Source organism: Juglans regia, chromosome 16, assembly GCF_001411555.2.
Source record: "Juglans regia cultivar Chandler chromosome 16, Walnut 2.0, whole genome shotgun sequence".
Classification (NCBI taxonomy): Eukaryota; Viridiplantae; Streptophyta; class Magnoliopsida; order Fagales; family Juglandaceae; genus Juglans; species Juglans regia.
This window is the reverse complement of record NC_049916.1, coordinates 28,074,266-28,094,807: the sequence shown is the minus strand read 5'-3', so window position 1 is coordinate 28,094,807 and position 20,542 is coordinate 28,074,266. Positions and strand designations below refer to the sequence as shown.

Genomic DNA, 20,542 nt, shown 5'->3' with positions numbered 1-20,542 from the left:
TTTTTCTGGTAGGGAGAATGCTTCATAATATTTTCCAAAGCAGCAGCTCATAAAAATCATGAATTTTTAAACGACAGAGACTCAGAGAGGGCTAAAAATAGATATCGGGAACTGGAAGCTTTGTTGAGTCATGCCTAGGTTGATTTGCTAGGCTTCAATTCAATTTCAATTCTTCATTTGCCATTTTCTAATCTAAAGCTAAGATTCTAGAAATAGAAATTGCTTCAACCAACTTATCTATCACTAGAGTGGTCAAGTTGGGCTCGTGATTACCAAAAATTATGGTTTATCATGCTGCAATCCATTTTAAATTTTGGGCCACGCTTTCTCTTACGATAGAACACTCTTTATGGCACATGATGTTGGGTATGTTGCTAGTTTACCATCAGGAGTTCCTTCGCTTTGATTTTCGGCCTAAGAGGCATAGTCTGTCCATTCTCTCCAATGTTGGGGGGCTCGTCTGTATATTGTAACGGACGACTAGTTTTGAGGAGCTTCTTTGTGAATGCTTCAAGGTCTAAGAACCTCGGTACATGTTTTGAACTTGCACCTCTCATGAGACAACTCTATTATAATTCAAATAGTTTTGAGAATCTTAGGCATCCCCTTATACAATAAGTGTAGGCTGTAATTGTAGCAAACAATTTATAGATATCCAATAACCTACCTACCTCCATTTCTGCCAACCAATTCGGAACATCATAAGCGACAGTTCCCTTAAGGGAAGAATGTTAATATGTCAAGTGTGCATCAACAACTAAGGCAAAACGTTCCACTGATAAGTCTCAGGCTTAATTGATCAGTGAAAATGCTCATTCTCTTGTCAGATCACATATTTTGCATTGATAAATACCCATAGCTAAAGAAAACTAACTTTGCATAGTGTCATGACACAAAGGTTAAACCAGACTAACAAAATTGTCTGTGGACCAAGCACATTGAGAAACTCTTATGGCATAGGAGAAAAACAACCATAAATTTTTATCGGAATGGCTCAAATTACCTAAGAGAAAGAAACCCACAAACGTACTAGCCTTCACTGGCACCCGAATGCACAACTAGAACAAGAAACAAATTTGAGAACTGTAACAATAAGAATAATAGGGTAACCTGTAATGAACGGGAAAAAACAGATACTTAGAGACGGAAAGTTTAAACTGAATCAAGCATGCGTTTGAGCACCAATTCAATCAGCTGTAACCAAACCCCATGAACACGCCACAGCAAAATGGCTCCGAACAAGATAATTAGGCAAAGGATTCCAAATATTTTATCTAAAACCTCCACATTCAAATCAACTGAAAGCGATTCCCAAAAGACAGTTCCCAGATTATGAATGAAATAGAAAACAAAAGAAGACCAACATTCATTCAAGTGCTTAGTATCATAAGTAGAATTTCAATACAACAAAAAACAAAAATTTTGCCTTTTGATTATGGGATTTTAGACTCCTCAACGGTAGGACTTTTGGAACCTAGCCCTTGCACTGCGACCACTGAACTTCTTGGGCTCGCAGCGCCTGGGGTCAGCGACAAGCAGGGTCTGGTCGTACCTAACGAGGATATCCTTGATCTCCTTCTTGCTCTGCTCGTCGACGTACTTTTGGTAGTATGCAACGAGGGCCTTGGCTATGCTCTGGCGGATGGTGTAGATCTGGGAAGTGTGGCCCCCACCTTTGACACGGATCCGCATATCGACACCGATGAAACGATGCCGTCCCAGCAAGAGTATCGGTTCGTACGCCTTGAACCTCAGGATCTCCGGCTCCACCAACTCTATCAGGCACCCATTGATCTTGATCAGCCCACATCCCCGCTTGTAGTAGGTCTGTTAGGGACCTCGGACTTGTCCCTAACACTAAGGGTCCACGGCTAGTCTTGGTGATGATGGTGACCGAGTGTTCGTGCCGCTTGTTTGGCCTTTCCATAAAAGGATGGTGTTTGAGTGATGGAATGAAAATGTGTTTGGGTAGGCTAAGGCAAATCGACGTGGGTGACTAGACTTGATCTTGAGTGAGATGCCAAGATGATGGAGGCAATGGTTGAATGGATGAGATGAGGTTAGGGTTCGGGTTAGAGGCAACTTGGGTTTTGTGGGCTATGGTAGAATGAGGGTTGGTGTGGTCTTGGAAGATTGGCTTAGGATTATAGGTGTTTGATGCGATGAGAATGGCTTAAGGGTTACCCTTAATGTTTGGGCTACTTGGATAATGATTAGGGTAGGTAAGGTGAAGTCTAGCTAGGGTTTTGTGAGGTGGCTAGGATGGATTTCAAGATTGACTTAGAGTTGGAGTTTAGGATGATGCTAGGGTTTGGGAATGAGTTGGAAGAGTGAGGCTAGGGTTTGGTTAGCTTAGGAATGGTTATGGAAATTTTGTAAGATGGAAGGAATCTTTGAGTGAAGATGGAAGTTTGAATTTTGAATTAGGATGACAAGTCAATAATTGACTTGGAAAGATTGTAGGAAGAGTGATTTAAGGAATTGAATAGGATTTGCAATTCCTTAAATTAAGGGATTGGAATTTGAATTTGAATTGGAGAAAGTCAAGACTCCTAGAAGAAATGGGTTTCCTTATAAAGCTTTGAGGTGGGTGGCTAGGCCTTATGTGGATGATGGGGCTATTTATGGAAGGTGACAAAGAAGGTAAGATGGGATCACTAGGGTTAGCGCCACTTGTGTTTAGGGTTTGGTGTTGGATAGTGATGATGGGCCGCTAGGGTTAAGGATATGATGGATGAAGGACAATTATGGGAAGGTGAGCTTATATGAAAAGTGGGGCAACATTAGGGTTGGCCGAATGGTGTGTGTGGAAGTGTGATTATGTGGGTTTCGGCTAGGGCAAAGTGTATGGATGAGGCAATTTATGGTAAGTGGACTAACTTATGGAAATTATGACAAACACTATGGTGGTCGAGTATATGGAATGGAATGAATCAAATGAGCAATGGAATGGATGAACACTATGAACAACTCAAGAACAATGCACATAAAATAATAAAATCAAAGATAGAAAATGGAAGACAAGAGATGGGATGGAAAATACTTATAAGATTTAGGAGTGTAAACTCAAACCGGAAAACCGGAAAACTGGAAAACTGGTCCGGACCGGACCGGTTTTACTGGTTTTGAACCGGTCCAGTCCGAAACCGATTTTTAAAATGTAAAAACCGGCTAGTTCTGGTCCGGTTCCTGTTTTGGAATTGTTTGGACCGGACCAGTTGATTAAAAAAAATAAAAAATAATATTTTTATATATAAGTTTTATACATAATATTTTAAATATATATTAAATATTAATATAAATAATTTTTATATATAATGTATAATTATAAATTTATACATTAAATGTTAATTTATAATTTCATATATATATATACATATATATGAAATAATTTCATATTATAATTTATAAATTATTACATTAAATGTTAATACTAATATATAAGTTTATAAATAATACTAATAGTCTAATATAGACTATAGATTATAGTTATAATTAATACTAAAAGTTTTTACTAAAAGATTATAACTAATACTAATACTTATAATTAATACTAAAAGTTTTTTTTTTTTTTTTTTTATAAACAAAATTTTAATGACAAATTGTGAAATTTACATTTTAAAAAAATCGGAAAACCGGACCGGACCGGACTGGAAATCGGTAAAACCAGAAATACCGGTTTAGGAGGGTAACCGTTGCGTAATCGGTTTTGAAAAATACAAAACCGGTACATACTGGTTCGGACTTAGATTTTATCCAAAATCGGACCGGACCGGACCGGTTACACCCCTAATAAGATTAATGATTCTTTAGGGATTCACGAATTGCACCCTAAAGATGAAATGAACAAGATAGATAGATTGAATCACACTTATTCACGAATTGCAAGGTGTGATCCTATCTTTGGATTCACGAATTGCACCCAAAAAGTCCAAGTGCCTAGTACCGAAAGATGATCTCAAGAACTAGTCTACCCACTTAGGGAATTTGCCAAAGGTTCAAAAGATATGAAAGCAAAGCCTAAGGGTCCTATTTATAAGAGTTACAAGTTAGAAACTCCCAATAGGTCCCTTGAAAAATAAATAATTAAATAAAAATAAATAATAAAAAATAACATAGTTGACATGGGTCAAATTGACCCATGGCATGCATGAGCCCATTGATGGGCTAGGTTGGCTGATGGCATGTGGCTGGCAGAGCCCTGGGCTGGTCTGGGTGTGTGCAGGCTAGCATGGCCCAGGCAGGTTGCCTGGGCGCTGGGCACTGGGGCAATGGGCCTGCTGGGGCGCGCGCGCGCTGGGCTTGTCTGCGGGCGAGGCGTGCGTGGGTGCTGGGCATGCGGGCTGCATGCTGAATGGGTTGGTTTGGTCACCAGCCCCCTTGGGCACCCTGGGCATGTCAAGACAAGCCCCATGGCATGCCCCTAAGGTTGTTTTGGAGTTGTCTAGCCTTGTCCCCACATGACTAATGGCTTGGCCATGAGCCACAAAACAGGGGTTCCTACCAAGGTCACTGCTACTGCCGTCTTCTTGCGCCCGAAGCACTGCACCGACTCCAACGGACCGGTCGCCATTGTTGCCTTGAAATGCTAATTTGGTGAGCGTGAGGAACGGAGGCGAGAATATGTATTTCCAAATTTATATGGGCATGTCATGCGGACGCGCTTGGGTTGTCGCCACCAATGTAAACGGCAAAATGCCCTTGTATTGGGCCCTCTCTCACGAATAGAGTTCCCTTTGTTCAAAAACTGCTCTTGATCTGAGATTTGTTTTTTTATCTTACAAAATATAGAATGAGACTTGTATCAACTTTTTATCACTGTGTTCGGTAAAATTGATAGAAATTCTGAAAATTTAGAAGTAGAATACTTAACTTCATGAGATAAGTATAAATATAAAGTGTCAGTTTTTACTTCTTTAAATATAATGCATCAGTTTTAGTAATGCAAAAAATTATATTATTACATGAACTTATAATTTAATAGGATTTATCTTCTTTGCAAATGAAGATGATAGGACAATTGAGGTCATACATAGATATTTAGATTTATCCCATATTATTATTCTAGTACGTAGTTGGGATTTCTTGTACGTAGTTGTCGATGTATTATTCTAGTAATAATAGGCGGAATATGTCGTTAAACTTATTAACTGTTGCATTCTATCTTCTTTAAACTGCCGTGCCATGCAATCATGACCAGAATACTCAATAAATGATAGCCACTGGTCAATGCCATCATGATCAACTACAACGTCCTTTCTATGTATATGTTTATGGCGGCTCTCAAATTTCTTCAAACCCAGATGTATTTGTACATCAGCAACAGCAACACTTGGAACAACCAGAAAAACCCCTCCAATGAGAAAAAAGAAAGATGAGAGAAAAGAAGCCCAAACTTCCATTCTCTTCATTCGAAAAGGTCGAACAGTTCAAATACAATTAATAATAAACAGTAACGGTGAACATTGCGTTTAATTGCTTTTCAGCCTTAGTTCTTCGTCTACAACAGATCTGGATTTCTTGATGTTTCCTTTCTTCCTTCTCAGCAGAAGTTTCCTTAGCAAACCGAATCCTCCCTGTTTTTTATTTGGGACAATAGTTAGAGAACCAGCGGGACTTTTATCTCCTTCATGGCTCGAACCGAAACATGCTCCCGGAGCATGTACCAGGGCGTTTGGAGCACATGAAGCATTATAGCTACTAGAGTGGAGAACAAGTTGTTTCTCTGCGTCTGCAGTGCTGCTTGTAGTTTCTTTAGCTTTTGGAGACTTAAGGATCTCTGCCTTAGCATCATCCTCAGCTAGCATTCGATCACGGAGGGAAGCACGCTTGCTCAATTTCTTATTATCAATGGCAGAAACTGCAGTGCTGGTGTTGCAGAAAACCTTGTCAAACAGTGCCGCTTCCCTAGGTGAAGCAAGAGCCTTCAGCTGTTTTCCCAGGTGTAGGATGGTTTCTTGGCACTCTGCCAACTTTAGGGAAGCTGTTGTGATCTCCCAACCCTGAAAAACATTCGACAAAATTAATTTTATATGATAGAATATAGTAATTTGCTTTGTTACAAATGCATTGAATAATTATATCTCACAAGATTGAACCCCATGTAAAACAAACTACCATGCAAAAAATTATGTGAAGTATCACAATATCTCAACACAATAATTGTTTGCTGTGTATATTATCTGATGTTAACAATAATTTCCCTCTTATTTAAAATACTGAATATTGAATACGATTGGTTTTTATGATACCATTAGCTCGACTCATCAAACATATCTATTTTCAGTTAAATACAAAGTTTGGGTAGCCAAAACATGGGTCTCTTCCCAAACACAAAAGATGTCAAAAACATACATTTTGGGATTGCTTTCCCTCTTGATTCATGCTGTACTTCGGAGTTTCCTTTGCAACACTGTGAGTTACATTGAAGAAATCAGAATCCCCCATAAAGTAGAAATGCTTTTGTTTAGTTAGTAAATAAGGTAGAACTATGCAATCAGTAGTTACCTTTCTAGCTGAAGTTGAAGCTCAAGACATGTTGCCTCTAATTCTTCACAGCAGTTACTTTTATCCTCTAATTCAACTTCCAAAGATGAGAACTTCTGGAAAACTTCATTCACTTTAGCTTTGGCAACAGTAAGTTGAGTATCAAGATCTTCGTTTATCAACTTTTGATTTTCAATCTGATCTTCAATCACCCCCTTTGATTGCTTTAAAGTTTCCACTTCTGCTTGTAAGTTTCCAAGGCTTTTCTCCGAGTCTCCAAGTTGTATCATCAAGGCCTCACTCATATCAATTGCTGATTGTAACCTTGCTTCCATGTCTTTCTTTAAGGCTTCCTTCTTCTTCAATTCCTCCTTTAATGTACTGTTTTCTTCTTGCAGTTTACACTGAATGTCCTCCATTTGGAGCAAAACATCTTGGTCATGTGAAGAAGCAATCAATGGCAAACACGATGACTCTTTGGATGTCTGAACTCCATGTTGATTTTCAGTTCCGGATTCCATCCAACCAAAATGCTTCTTGATCTTATTTCTTAAGCTTAAAGCATCTTTAGGGGTCACATGGTTGTTAATAATCCATTCTAAAGCAAACATCACTTCCGTGGCAAATTTTTCAAGATCTGCTTTTCCATTTAAGAGATCAGTACAAGTACAAATGAATTGTTGTAGAACAGCACTTAGCTCCGAACTTTTCCACTGGAAAACGTGGACAAAGTAGTCTGCCGATGTTGCTGAATGAAATGGTTTGGGATTTTGAATTTGATCCCCCTTAGACTCTTCTGGAGTATTACTGCTGACATACGACATCAGTTTGATCCCTTCAACCAGCTTGATGATTTGATGGATCGACTTACTCAGATTAGATAGGTTAAGTTGTTTTCCCTCTTCTTCCACTAGGGTGTCAATTGTCGAAACTATGTTCAAAGAATCTACAAGTGGGGATGTCTTGGGAGATTTTGGGGTTATATTACCTCTAACGTGGAGAGGGGTAGACTCTCCAGAATGCCCTGAGGTTGCAGTTGCATCAGCTTCATGTGCTGTTGGATGGTTTATATAACCCAAAGCAATCTTGATGTCCTCAAAAAGTTCATAAAGGCTTCTTTTCGAAATACGCTTTTGCTCCAGCATTGCTTTTAAAACAATTTGAAGCCAGTCAAAAGTTTTTTCAGTAGGCATGTTTTTTGATTGCATCTCTTGTTTTCTGTCACTGAAACCAGAATGAGTTGAAACTGGACCTGGATCCTTACCAGCCAAATTGGGGAGAGACGCATTTCCAGGTGTAACCACAGAAACTATCGCAAGTTTCTCCATCGTGGCAAAATCATCCATTAAACACATGTCTGAAGCTTCGATTGCTTTGTGTACCGTTGGATCTTTGAGTTTCACATTTCGGAAATGCTCCAATCCTAAAAGTAGTGCATTAGCCCAAGATCCAGAAGAACTAACACCATCATCACTGCCGATTTCAGACTCTGACAGTAGAGAAAGTTCATTTGACATGGGACTACACCTCAATGGCTCCATGGATTTATGATCTTTAGAAAGCTCTCTAGCATGAGCCTCCATCTGCGATAATTTGGAAGCTGTATGAGCATACATGATCCTTGAAGAATAAAGTTCAGAGTTCTTCTTGGTTATAATTTCTTTAAGAGCCTTGTTTTCTTCTTCCACATCACGTACTTTTTCGATCAGGAAATTCATCTTCTTACTGGGAATTTCAGGACCGGTGGTGGCTTCTCGGAGTCGGTCAACCAGATCTCTTGTAGGACTATGCTTTTTTCTTCTAATATCTTTGCGATCCCTTCCCAACATATCAGCTTCACTCTTCACATTTGCCAAAGCAGCAGGACCTGGCAGCCGCTTTTGCGTGAGGAGACGGAGTCGTTGACACTCTGCTTCCAATTCAACAATTTTCTTTGTACTTTCCAAATTTTGGTTGTGTGCTGCATCAGCTGATCGACGACGATATTCAATCTCCTCATTTCGAATCTCAAGCTCCTTCTCAAGTATGTGAAACTCATACTTTACATAAGTGTTTTCCTTTTCTACAGAATCTAATCTAACCATAAGGACATTGAATTCTGCATCTGCCCGAGACTTGTGTTTTTGTAAATCTTCGACAACTTTCTCTGTGGCTATCAAGGCCTTACTCAGATGGGCATTCTCAATAGCCAATTTCGCGAGCTGTTTGCTTGTCTCCTCCAACTCATCCACCAATTTCTTCTGGGCTTTCTCGTATTCTCTTGATGTTTTCATGGTGGCATCACGTATCCTCTGCTCCTGTTCTTCACGAACAGTGCATAATTGCTGAATACATTCCTTCAATGCAGCATTTGAGCAAGCCACTTGTTCATTTGCAGTTGTTCCCTGCATCAAAGCTTCATCCGGTTCTTGTTTTTGGCATACTGCTGCTTCTTTCTCCCACCCTAAAAAGAAAATTTCTGTTTATTGAGTCGGCGGAAAGCCAAAGAGAGCAGATGATTTGCATAAACCAATACAACTAATCTCCACTGGAAGCATCATTGAAGGTGGGGGGAAAAGAGAACAGGTAAGGATATCAGTGAATAACCTGTTTCAGCTTCTTGAGCCCCTTTTGCATGTTTTGTCACAAGGTTGTCTTTGGCATGACAATCAAGGAGGACTGAAGCTAACTTCTCGTTGAGATTTTTCACAGGTCTTTCTGGCCCTCCTTCATGTGGTGTTGGAAGTATACATATCTAATAAAAGAAACATGACTGATGTATTATAATCATATTTAACACCTCCTCCACCAATTAAAATGCCATGGGCTATGAGGTGCTCACATCAAGTGGTCAGACAATGGGGAAGAAAAAAATAAGTCAGAAAATAGAAAAGGCATGCGCAAGATAGAAAAAGTAGATGTGGAATCTTCCATGATAAATTGAAGAACAGAAGATGAAAAGTGAGACAACATGAAAGAAATTTGTTAATAGAACATAAGGTAGATGATCAAGAGAAGCCTCCATTACCTCTTTTTCAGTTCTCCTCAAGGGAACAGCAACTCTTTCAGCTGAAACAATTGTCTTGTCTAAAGATTTTTTCCTCCATAGCCAAGACTTGTGGTCCATGATTTCGGTTTCTATTCAACTAGGGGGGCGGAACTCAATCCTGATGTACAAAAACCATCTATCAACAAGAATCTTTCTTAGGAAAATATCAGATAAAAAATTAGAAAAGAAAGCAAGTCCATTTAACTAGACACAAGGTAAGATCTTTTGGTAGTTGAGGCATTCAGCTCTGCGATTTACAATCTTAGCCATATCAACACACTATAAGAAAAATCAATGCTTTGCTAATCCATCTTTTGCCTTCCGCCATTACAAGCATATGTTACTGATAATTGCAATCAAGGTCCCTTTAAGATGACTTAATTTCGATCTAAATAACAATAACTTGATTAGTGAATCTAGTTTTTCATCAGTAAGCAAAACCAAACAATTCAGTAACCATCCTTATTCAGCAGCAAGTACAAATTGCAGCTGAAAGGGGACACCTTTTGGTAAATTGTTCCATTAATGTCAATAACTTGCCTATATATTGAGTAAGAAAACAAAACAATACAAAGAAACCAACTTATGGAGATTTGGGGTAAATTTTTCCTGACAATAATTGATGGTTATGAAGTAAGTCTAGTGGAAATTGTAGTGTATACAACACTTATCTCTTTGCCAAGACAACAAACTCCAGATAACTAATTGCAACTGATTCACTTTCATCGAGGGAAGGTGCGAAGGGGGAAAACATTAAGGAAAATTAGGGAATATTGTGTTCTAGCTATGATAATAATTGTGACAAGGTGGATTGAGATCCACCATAATTTTTTTTAACAACTACAGCATTATACACATGTTGATTGACTGAGTAGAATTCTTAATTGGGGTACAGACATAAATGCAGTTTGTCCCTAAAAAAAAAGATCCCCCATAATTCATCCATACCCCAAGTTCTAGAGCCTAGACTGGAAAAAAATACTCGCAATCTGTGGACTCCACAACATTTACCGTAGGGCCAACACACCGTATTTATCTCTCTCAATCTAAGAGCAGGACAATATAAGTAGATTTCTACATTTGGTGCTCAATCCGTTCCTCTTCAATCAGAAAATATCAAAATAGTGTTTACATAGAGGATCAGAAAATGGAAACACAAATGGTGTCAAAAATAATATTCTAAGCTTCTGAAACCAAAACAATGAACAAGAAGGTCTTGTGCTAACTAATGCCACACCAGTGGTCTTACAAAATGAACAGTCATTCCGAATGACTCTATTGTAGACTGCCATGAAGGCAAAGAATTGAGTCCAAAAAATAATTAAATATAAGACTGAAAGTAGTAGTGTGAGTTTGAGCTACAGTACGGTAGTAGCACTCACCTGACAAGAGCAGCATCAGAGAGATGACTATCAGTTCAAGAATCATCCACCATTTCTGGTGTAAAACTGAGAGGGAGGTGAAAGACACAAGCTGGAGTCATGAATGCACCAGAAAAGACACTTCATCGTCTGGAAATGAAAGTGAAAGAGAACTATTAACTATATATTGCAAAACTGGGAGAAGAAAAACATCATAGGATGCTTGCTCTCCACCGACACATGCCTGAGTATAAAGATAGAGAGAGGTAGAGAGAGAGAGAGAACCTTGGCCCCACAAAGAAAATATAACGTAAAGATGGAAAAGCTAAAAGAAAAAGGATTCAAAGACAATGGCCCAAAGTAGAAGAGTCATAAAGAGACAAAGCGGTGACAAAAGTGAAGAAAGAGATAGGTGATCGATCGGCCATGAGTGGGGATCCCAGTGAAATTAATACTGGGCGGGGTCTAATGAAATTATTGATTAAACCCTTCCTTCAGTTTCTTATCACACTCGCCTGTAGCTGTTCTTCCGAGCTTCTTAATTTCCTTTTTATAATCCGAAGATACCTACTTACGCTGACACAAAACGAGGAACAGTAAGTAAGCTTGCGACAAAGCAAAGCATTGAATTTCTGGGACCAAGTGCCGGACACAGACCCAAGTCAGGCTGGGAATAAAGTATGAACAGTCAGCAAAATCTTCTTGTGCCATTTATGACATCCCGAGATGGAAAGAAAGTATGGACTATGGCCAACTGCCAAGTCAGGTGTTAAATTCAAAGTTGGAACATTTCACCCTATTCAGGTTTCAAAGTCATCTTTTGGATTTGTCTCTCCATGCCAACTTAAAAATTACTTCCTTTGTTTACCCGGACTTCAATCATGATCATTCCCTTCATTATCATAAAGGCAACTAAAGAATCAAAGGGCAATACAGATTACAGGGTTGAACAGTAAGCTCTGACTTTCATAATCATTTCGCGAGGAAATTAAAAGGGATTCATTGCTCTTTAAAAAAAAAAAGTAACAAAGCAAGTGCTATAACGGCTAAAAATATCTTTCACGATCTTCGTGAAACAAAAAAAAGTCAGCAGTCATATCTGTCTGCTTATGATATCGATGATCAGTAGATCCTTCCCGTGTCTCAAATGTACCAGTGTTTGGATCATGATTCAACGAAAGTAATGATAATACATCAAACTAATTGTGCTACATCCGCTAAAAATATGTTTTAACTATAATTAAATTAGATCAAGATAAATATATAAATTAAGTGATTTAATATGATATATTAAATTATAAAATTATTTTTATTATAAAATAAAAATAATTTATTATATAAAATTATGTTAGTTGATGAATTTATGTTTTTGATACTCTTTATACTATAATACTTCTCTTTCACTCTTTTTGTGTGACTTTCGAACATCATTGTATATAAATAGTCATTATAAAACTTATTTCATATATCAATATCTCCTAATTTAGGTTCAGTTTGAATAGTAAAATAAGATTGAGATAATTTTAGATATAAAAATTAAAAATTAAATAAACTATTATTTATTAATATTATTATTATTTTATAATTAAAAAAATTATATTATATTTTACGTAAAAATTTAAAAAAATTATAATTATGAGACAAAACACTCCTACTACTATAATCTTAAAATCTCAATAAAAATTAATAAAGAATCTGAACCTAGAAAGCTTCACCACACGTGTGGTCAAATCTAGGTTATACAGTTGATAAATTTTGAAGTGATCAAAATCTATTTAATATAAAATGGATAGTGTTACAGCTCCCGTCAGGGCTACAAGTATGTATTTATTATTTATATTTATTTATTTTTTAAATTATTTTTTATATAATTTTTTTTAATATTTTTTAAATATAAAATAAATTTAAAACATCAGTAAAAATGTTTTTCTAATCAAAAAGTTAAAAAAAATTATTAAAAAATACTTCCTTAATCACGAAGTAAAATAAAAATTATAAAAAATATTGTTATTTTATAAATGATGATGCTAGAGCTATCGCTGGGGCTCTCGTTGGGCTCCCGCAGGCTCTAACATAGTGTTTTTTCATGTATTTTTTAAATTATTTTTTATATAGATGTTTTTAATACTTTTAAATATTTTTAAAAAATAAAATAAATTTCAAAACATCATTAAAAAATACTTTCTTAACCAAAAAGTAAAAAAAAAAATTATTAAAAAATATTTCCTTAATTACGAAGTAAAATAAAAATTATAAAAAATATTTTAATATTTTACTTCATAATTAAGAAAGTATTTTTCAATAATTTAATAAATTTTTTATTTTTTAAAAATATTTAAAATTATTAAAAAAAATCTATATAAAAAAAAATTTTAAAAAAATCATATAAAAAAATACAGAGCCCGAGCGCCCGCTCTAGCATTATTCATATAAAATATAATCTTCTGATTGACTGACTTTGTTTTTTTTCCTTCTGATTGACTGACTTGTTTATTAAAAATATAATGATAAAAAATCTATCAACATAAATGATATTTACGATAATAAAATAGAGTACTGATACACCTACAACACTTTATACAACATATTGTACAACAATGTGTTGTATAAGGGGTATTATTGTAAAATCATCTTATTTTATAAGATGATTTTACAATAATACCCCTTATACAACACATTGTTGTACAACACTTTACAATAATACCCCTTATATGTACAATGTGTTGTATAAGGTGTTGTAGGTAAATCATTTTCTAATAAAATATACAGTGTTGTGGACTCATTTTTTAAAAAATAATTAAATATTGAATTTATATAATAAAATTAATTTTTTAATAATATATATTTTTTAATAAATGAAATTATCACGGTATTAGCATTATTCCAGTATCAAACGTAAGTTCGGACTTTTCAAAGCACTCTGCGACGGACCTATCACCCACGTCCACGTCATCAGATTACGCGGAGTCAGTGGAACCGACATCCACGTAATTAATAGAAACCTATCGGGACGCAACAGTAATATAAAACCGCCCACGAGGGGCAAACTCGGAACACTGAGAAAAGCTTCTCTTCCATCCTTGGGCTCCATCTCTCCTCGCGATCCATCATCTCGTTGAAACCGTCGACATGGAGATCTACCCGGATGCGCCGCCGATCCGAGGCGGCGATGGCGTCAAACCGTCGTCTTCTTCTGCCACTTCGTCGACACCTGGAGGCATGAAGGAGAAAGAAGTGCCAACGAAAGTGGCAGCAAGGTACGAGGAGGAAGAGGAGGAGGAAGAGGAGGACGTGTGCCGGATCTGCCGGAACCCGGGTGACTCCGATAACCCACTTCGTTTCCCGTGTGCGTGTAGCGGAAGCATTAAGTACGTCCACCAGGATTGCCTTTTGCAGTGGCTCAATCACAGCAACGCTCGCCAGTGCGAGGTTCTCTCTCTCTCTCTCTGTTCGACGTTAATTTTTTCAAATTGTGCTGGTCTTGTTTCCTTTCTAATGAAATTTATGAATATTTTATGTGGAAGGTTGAAATATCGATTAAAGAGGGCGGGATTAGGGTTTTAGGTTTTTTTTCGTTGGATTGGTAGTTTGATTGAGAGAAATGTTGAAACATCGATTAAAGAGGCTGTAATTAGGGTTTTAGGTTTTGCCTTCAGTGTAGCAATTAGTGTTAAGCAATGTAACTTACAACGATGAGAATAGCATGACCAATCTTTGAAATGGTTTTAGCCTTATTTTCGTACTTATGTTTTGGTGAACATTTAAAAGGGAATAAAAGACCGTCAACTTTGAACTTTACGTTTAAGGAACTATGATTTAGTTTTCCTAGTCTTTAAAATGTAAAATTTAACGTTTTTATGGTTTTATTAGGAAGATGACAATAAAAGAATATAATTAGGCAAATCCTAAGCCACTGAATCGCAAATGGTCTGCTTGATGTCATGCAAGCTGAAGCACAATGGTGGCTTACGTTTCTCCTTGTGGGTTTGAGTAGCATTGCGTTTCAACAGGAAGCATAGGTTTATGGTTAACATGATTTGGGTTTGGGTAGAGTTGTGTTTCTCCGGGAAGCATAGGTTTGTGGTTAAAATGATTTTAGCTCTCTGCTTGGAGATTAGTTTATGTCATTATTAAATATACTCCCTTTGTGTTACAGGTCTGCAAACATGCATTTTCCTTCTCCCCTGTTTATGCTGAGAATGCTCCAGCGAGGCTCCCTTTCCAGGAGTTTGTAGTTGGGATGACAATGAAAGCTTGCCATGTTCTGCAATTCTTTCTGCGCCTTGGTTTTGTCCTTTCTGTTTGGCTCCTCATTATACCTTTCATTACATTCTGGATATGGAGGCTGGCTTTTGTGAGGAGTTTTGGTGAAGCCCAGAGATTATTCCTAAGTCATTTGTCCATAACACTCATCCTTACTGATTGCCTACATGGGTTTCTACTTTCTGCCAGCATCGTGTTTATTTTTCTGTGTGCAACTTCTTTGAGGGATTACTTCAGGCATTTACGGGAACTTGGAGGACAGGATGCTGAGAGAGAAGATGAAGGGGACAGAAATGGTGCTCGTGCTGCAAGAAGACCTCCTGGGCAAGCTAATAGGAATAATGCCGGTGATGGAAACGTTGAAGATGTGGGTGGAGGACAAGGGATTGCAGGTGCTGGTCAAATACTCAGGAGAAATGCAGAAAATGTTGCTGCTCGGTGGGAGATGCAGGCAGCTCGTCTTGAAGCTCATGTTGAACAGATGTTTGATGGTTTGGATGATGCTGATGGTGCAGAGGATGTGCCTTTTGATGAGCTTGTTGGCATGCAGGGCCCTGTCTTTCATTTGGTTGAAAATGCATTCACTGTGAGTTTGCTATTTCCCTCATGTTTTTACTCTGTTTCTGGTCATTTCTGGTTATAATATCCATTCTATCAGTTGGTTTCACATGCTATCATGCTTTCACAACACCCTTGGTTTTTTACTTTATTTTTATGGGAGAATTATCCGTACCATCAATTACTATAGAAGGGTAGTCTGCAATTTCTGTTGGTTAGTATGAGGTTCAACTTTAAGTTTGCTGTTTTACATCTTTATTTTATTTATTTCTTTTTTATTTGTATACAAATATAGGCATTCTAGCACATTTAAGACCCCTTTTAACTGGGTAAACAGATCATTACAGCACTATCACCATGCATGCTGATGCAACTTGGTAGAAGTGCACGCAGCATGGCAACTAAGTAGGATGTAATTAGATAAGTATGCTGATGGGGGAGGTGTGGCTCTACTAATTGGTCTGGTACAATCAACCACCATATAATGCATGTGGGTCACATATTACCGATTTAGTCCCGCTGATATGCATGGTGGGTGATTGTACTGGAAGAAGTAGAGGAATGAAGTCAGATGCATACAAGTCGGATGCTGCCCCTTATTCATTTAGAGCTGGGTCATATCTATGAAACAGTTGGAAAGCAGGGAAAATATAATGTTTGGTGGGCTCCTCCATCCACACAGATGAGATGTTAAACACTTCAAATATATTCCACTGCACTCAATTGACAGAGGGTAGCAAAATAAAAGGAGAAAGACATACTAAATAAGATTTTAAAGTGTTCTATCTTTGTTGTGGCCTATGTCATTGGTATTGGATCATCTGCCTTATTTTCTACATGAATATTTCAGCTGCCTGACATAATAATGTTGCAATCTATCTGTTCTAACTTACTGTGTTGCTCCAATGTCAAAAAAAAAAAAACTGTTAGTGTCAATTTTTACTCTTGCTCTGATTGGTCTATAAATTGGTCCTATGTCTCTGCAGGTTCTGGCCAGCAATATGATATTCCTTGGTGTTGTGATCTTTGTGCCTTTTTCGTTCGGCCGGATTATACTTTTTTATGTATCTTGGCTTTCCTTTGTTGCTAGTGGTCCAGTTTTGTCAACGGTTCTGCCAATTACAGAGACAGCCCTCTCCTTAGCAAATATTACATTGAAGAATGCATTAACTGCGATAACAAATCTATCATCTGAGAATCAAGAAAATGGTGTGCTTGGTCAGGTTGCGGAAATGTTGAAGGGTAACTATAGTGGTCTAAATGAGGCCTCAAACAACATTAGTTCACCACTTTCGACAGATCTTTTGAAAGGGGAAACTGTTGCAACATCACGGCTTTCTGATGTTACAACTCTTGCCATTGGATATATTTTTATTTTTTCTCTAGTTTTCCTCTATCTTGGCATTGTTGCACTGATTCGATACACCAAGGGTGAGTCTTTGACGTTGGGGAGATTCTATGGTATTGCTTCTATAGCAGAGACAATTCCATCTCTCTTCAGGCAGTTTTTGGCAGCAATGAGGCATTTGATGACTATGATAAAAGTTGCTTTCCTTCTTGTCATTGAACTTGGGGTGTTCCCTTTGATGTGTGGATGGTGGCTAGATGTCTGTACGATAAGGATGTTTGGGAAGTCAATGTCTCAAAGAGTTCAATTCTTATCAGCTTCTCCTTTAGCGAGCTCATTAGTTCATTGGGTTGTAGGAATTGTGTACATGCTGCAAATAAGCATTTTCGTTAGCCTTCTCAGAGGGGTATTATTCTTTGCCATTGTATCATATTGATTCTATCATTTCTGGACCACTTATCCTGTTATGTTTTGATCTGAAAGACTCTTTTCTTGCACTGTCAGGTTTTGCGTAATGGAGTGCTGTACTTTCTTCGAGATCCTGCTGATCCAAACTACAATCCGTTCCGTGATTTGATTGATGACCCTGTGCACAAGCATGCTCGCAGGGTTCTGTTATCAGTTGCTGTTTATGGAAGTTTGATTGTGATGCTGGTGTTCTTACCGGTTAAACTTGCAATGAGAATGGCTCCCTCCGTTTTCCCACTTGATATTTCGTACGTTGGTTGATGTTATTGTGGCTACTATTGTTGATTGATTAACCCATGTTATTTCCACGTTGGTATGTCACCTCTGTTTGCTAACTTATGGATCTTATCTTTTTATTTGCAGGGTGTCTGACCCATTTACCGAAATTCCAGCTGACATGCTTCTCTTTCAAATTTGTATTCCATTTGCCATTGAGCATTTTAAATTACGGACAACAATTAAATCCCTTCTAAGGTACTGGTTTACAGCGGTTGGCTGGGCACTTGGCTTAACAGATTTCTTATTGCCCAGACCTGAGGACAATGGTGGTCAGGAAAATGGTAATGGGTATCCAGGAAGGCAAGATAGACTACAGGCAGTACAAGTAGGAGTACAGGATAGGGCCCTGGTGGTGCTTGCTGGTGCTGATGATCCAAACACAGTGATTCTTGCATCAGAGGACTCAAATGTTTCGGAAGAGTACATTGGTGATGACCAGTCTGATTCAGAGTAAGTTTTTGGATGTTCACAGTTTTAAAATCGTTAGCAGATCCTAATTACTTCAATGGAAGAAAGAACTGTCGAATAATCTTAGCTATCGAGTTTTGTCCTTTTTAATAATACTGTTTTCTATCCTAGTTTGTATGTTACTGCCTTAACCTGCCATTATAGGTTTGCATTCTGACTGCAACTTTATGAGTTGAGTAAAACTGTTGTTAATTTGTGACTTCAAATCAGATTGATGTAGATGCCACCTAGACTTCTCGTCTATGTGATTGTGCTTGACGTTTTTGTTTATTGGTTCTAGACTTCTCTGGCTACCGTATAAAATTTGCTCCTATTGTCTTTTAGCAGGTATGGCTTTGTTCTCCGCATTGTCCTATTGTTGGTGGTGGCTTGGATGACTCTACTTATCTTCAACTCTACCTTGATAGTTGTGCCAGTTTCACTTGGAAGGGCTATTTTCAACGCAATTCCTCTTCTCCCAATGACTCACGGCATCAAGTGTAATGGTAAAATGGTCTGACTGAATCTATTTTCTACCTATTCATACTTCTGGATGAGAATGTTAATATGGTGTTCTATAATTATTAGATCTATATGCTTTCATCATTGGAAGCTATGTAATTTGGACTGCCGTAGCTGGTGCTAGATACTCCATTGAGCATATTAGAACTAAGAGGGCTACAGTTTTGTTGAGCCGAATCTGCAAGTGGTGTGGTATTGTTTTTAAGAGTTCTGCACTTTTGTCAATATGGGTAAGAATTGATTATGGTTATTTCTCGCAGAAGTCGGTTTCTTTTTGTTATGCGTAGTTATTGTTTTTTAACTATACCAGGTTTTCAAAATGCCTTGACTCACGTACTATTGTGATCCAGATTTTTGTTATCCCCGTGTTGATTGGGCTACTATTTGAGCTTTTGGTAATTGTGCCAATGCGAGTGCCTGTGGATGAAAGCCCGGTTTTCCTACTGTATCAGGATTGGGCATTGGGCCTCATCTTTCTTAAGATCTGGACTAGACTGGTTAGTGTTAAATCACATTCTATTCAATTTATGTTGGCATCAAATAAATAAACAAGTTGTTAGGATTGTCCTGGATATATTTGCTGTTGCAATTATGAAGTCAATTTAACTATTTACTGGGTTATTAGTGATGCTAGAGCACTGAGACGTAGGCCCTGATGAGGACGTTGGGAGTTTTGTAAAGGGGGGTTTTTAACACCCTAAATTATAACGGGGAATACAATTGTTGTAGAAACTTATTTGTGGGGACAAGTGAGTCTTTTACATGTGTAGATGAGGAACAAATTGTAGTTATTGAGCTCTTTTAAGACTAGGTTGCTTCTATTACAGTTGACTTATCATTTATTTTCTCGAGTTTGTTGTGGTTTCTGAACAGGTTATGTTGGATCACATGATGCCACTGGTAGATGAAAGTTGGCGAATAAAATTTGAGAGAGTGAGAGAAGACGGCTTCTCTAGGCTGCAGGGCCTTTGGGTGTTGCGTGAGATCGTGTTCCCAATCATAATGAAGCTGTTGACAGCATTATGTGTACCTTATGTTTTAGCCAGAGGGGTGTTTCCTGTGCTGGGGTATCCGTTAATAGTAAACTCTGCAGTCTACCGGTTTGCCTGGCTGGGATGCCTCTGCATCAGCTTATTGTTCTTCTGTGCCAAGAGGTTTCATGTCTGGTTCACCAATCTTCACAATTCCATACGTGATGATCGCTATTTGATTGGCCGTAGGCTTCATAACTTTGGGGAAGACACTGGAGAGAAGCAAATTGAGGCCGGGACTTCCTCTGAAATGCCAGATTCTAATCTGCATGGCACTGATTTAATTCCACATGACGAAGAAGTCGATGTGGGGTTGCGGCTGAGGCGAGCTCACCAACATGACGCATGAGGAATGTGTTGTCAGTTTTGGCAATCGTTGAGCCTGCAGGATGTATACACTTTTTTTCTGGGTCTTCAAAAATGCTCTGTTAAGTTCAGGGTTATGTGCGGTTTGTGCATATTGTACTTGTTAAGTTAGTTGACGAAAACAATATACTTATAGTGTCTATAAAATTGCATGTATCTTATATTTTTCATGTTTATTTTCCTTTCTACATGCATATGATATTTGTATGGATATTTGTGGAAACTTGTCTTTTATGCGTTTGCATGGGGAGAGAGAGAGAGAGAGGTCAAGACATTTTTCGTTCTATCATAAGTATTATCAAACTTTTGCCTGCCATCTGAAAAGGAGCTGGTACTTGTCGTTGTTGGGATGTGCTGCACCTTGTATAGATTTGATCTGCAGGAG

The 20,542-nt window shown here is 37.8% G+C and overlaps 3 protein-coding genes across 4 annotated transcripts; 1 reads left to right on the top strand and 2 right to left on the bottom strand.

Annotated features, from left to right (window-relative positions):
• Positions 1-1,452: 1,452 nt before the first annotated feature.
• LOC108999181 (40S ribosomal protein S16-like) lies at positions 1,453-4,573 on the bottom strand. Its single transcript, XM_018975992.2, has 2 exons — positions 4,505-4,573; positions 1,453-1,827 (listed from the first exon to the last, which is right to left on the bottom strand). Exons 1-2 carry the CDS (start codon positions 4,571-4,573, stop codon positions 1,453-1,455), a joined length of 444 nt encoding a protein of 147 aa, XP_018831537.2.
• An 811-nt stretch (positions 4,574-5,384) lies between these two features.
• Positions 5,385-11,083, bottom strand: LOC108999268 (filament-like plant protein 7). The gene is made up of 6 exons (XM_018976135.2): positions 10,897-11,083; positions 9,494-9,632; positions 9,073-9,220; positions 6,508-8,929; positions 6,355-6,412; positions 5,385-6,002 (listed from the first exon to the last, which is right to left on the bottom strand). Exons 2-6 carry the CDS (start codon positions 9,590-9,592, stop codon positions 5,472-5,474), a joined length of 3,258 nt encoding a protein of 1,085 aa, XP_018831680.1. The 5' UTR covers positions 9,593-9,632; positions 10,897-11,083; the 3' UTR covers positions 5,385-5,471.
• Positions 11,084-13,921: 2,838 nt separating this feature from the next.
• LOC108999142 (probable E3 ubiquitin ligase SUD1) lies at positions 13,922-20,366 on the top strand. 2 transcript variants are annotated; one of them, XM_018975936.2, is made up of 9 exons: positions 13,922-14,304; positions 15,032-15,724; positions 16,683-17,450; positions 17,549-17,760; positions 17,876-18,241; positions 18,587-18,744; positions 18,827-18,990; positions 19,111-19,257; positions 19,634-20,366. In XM_018975936.2, the coding sequence occupies exons 1-9, from the start codon at positions 14,005-14,007 to the stop codon at positions 20,138-20,140; spliced, it is 3,315 nt and encodes a 1,104-aa protein (XP_018831481.2). In that variant the 5' UTR covers positions 13,922-14,004; the 3' UTR covers positions 20,141-20,366. The 2 variants fall into 2 exon arrangements, with proteins under 2 accessions (XP_018831481.2, XP_018831480.2); XM_018975935.2 differs by having other exon boundaries at positions 18,584-18,744.
• The last annotated feature ends 176 nt before the right edge of the window (positions 20,367-20,542 follow it).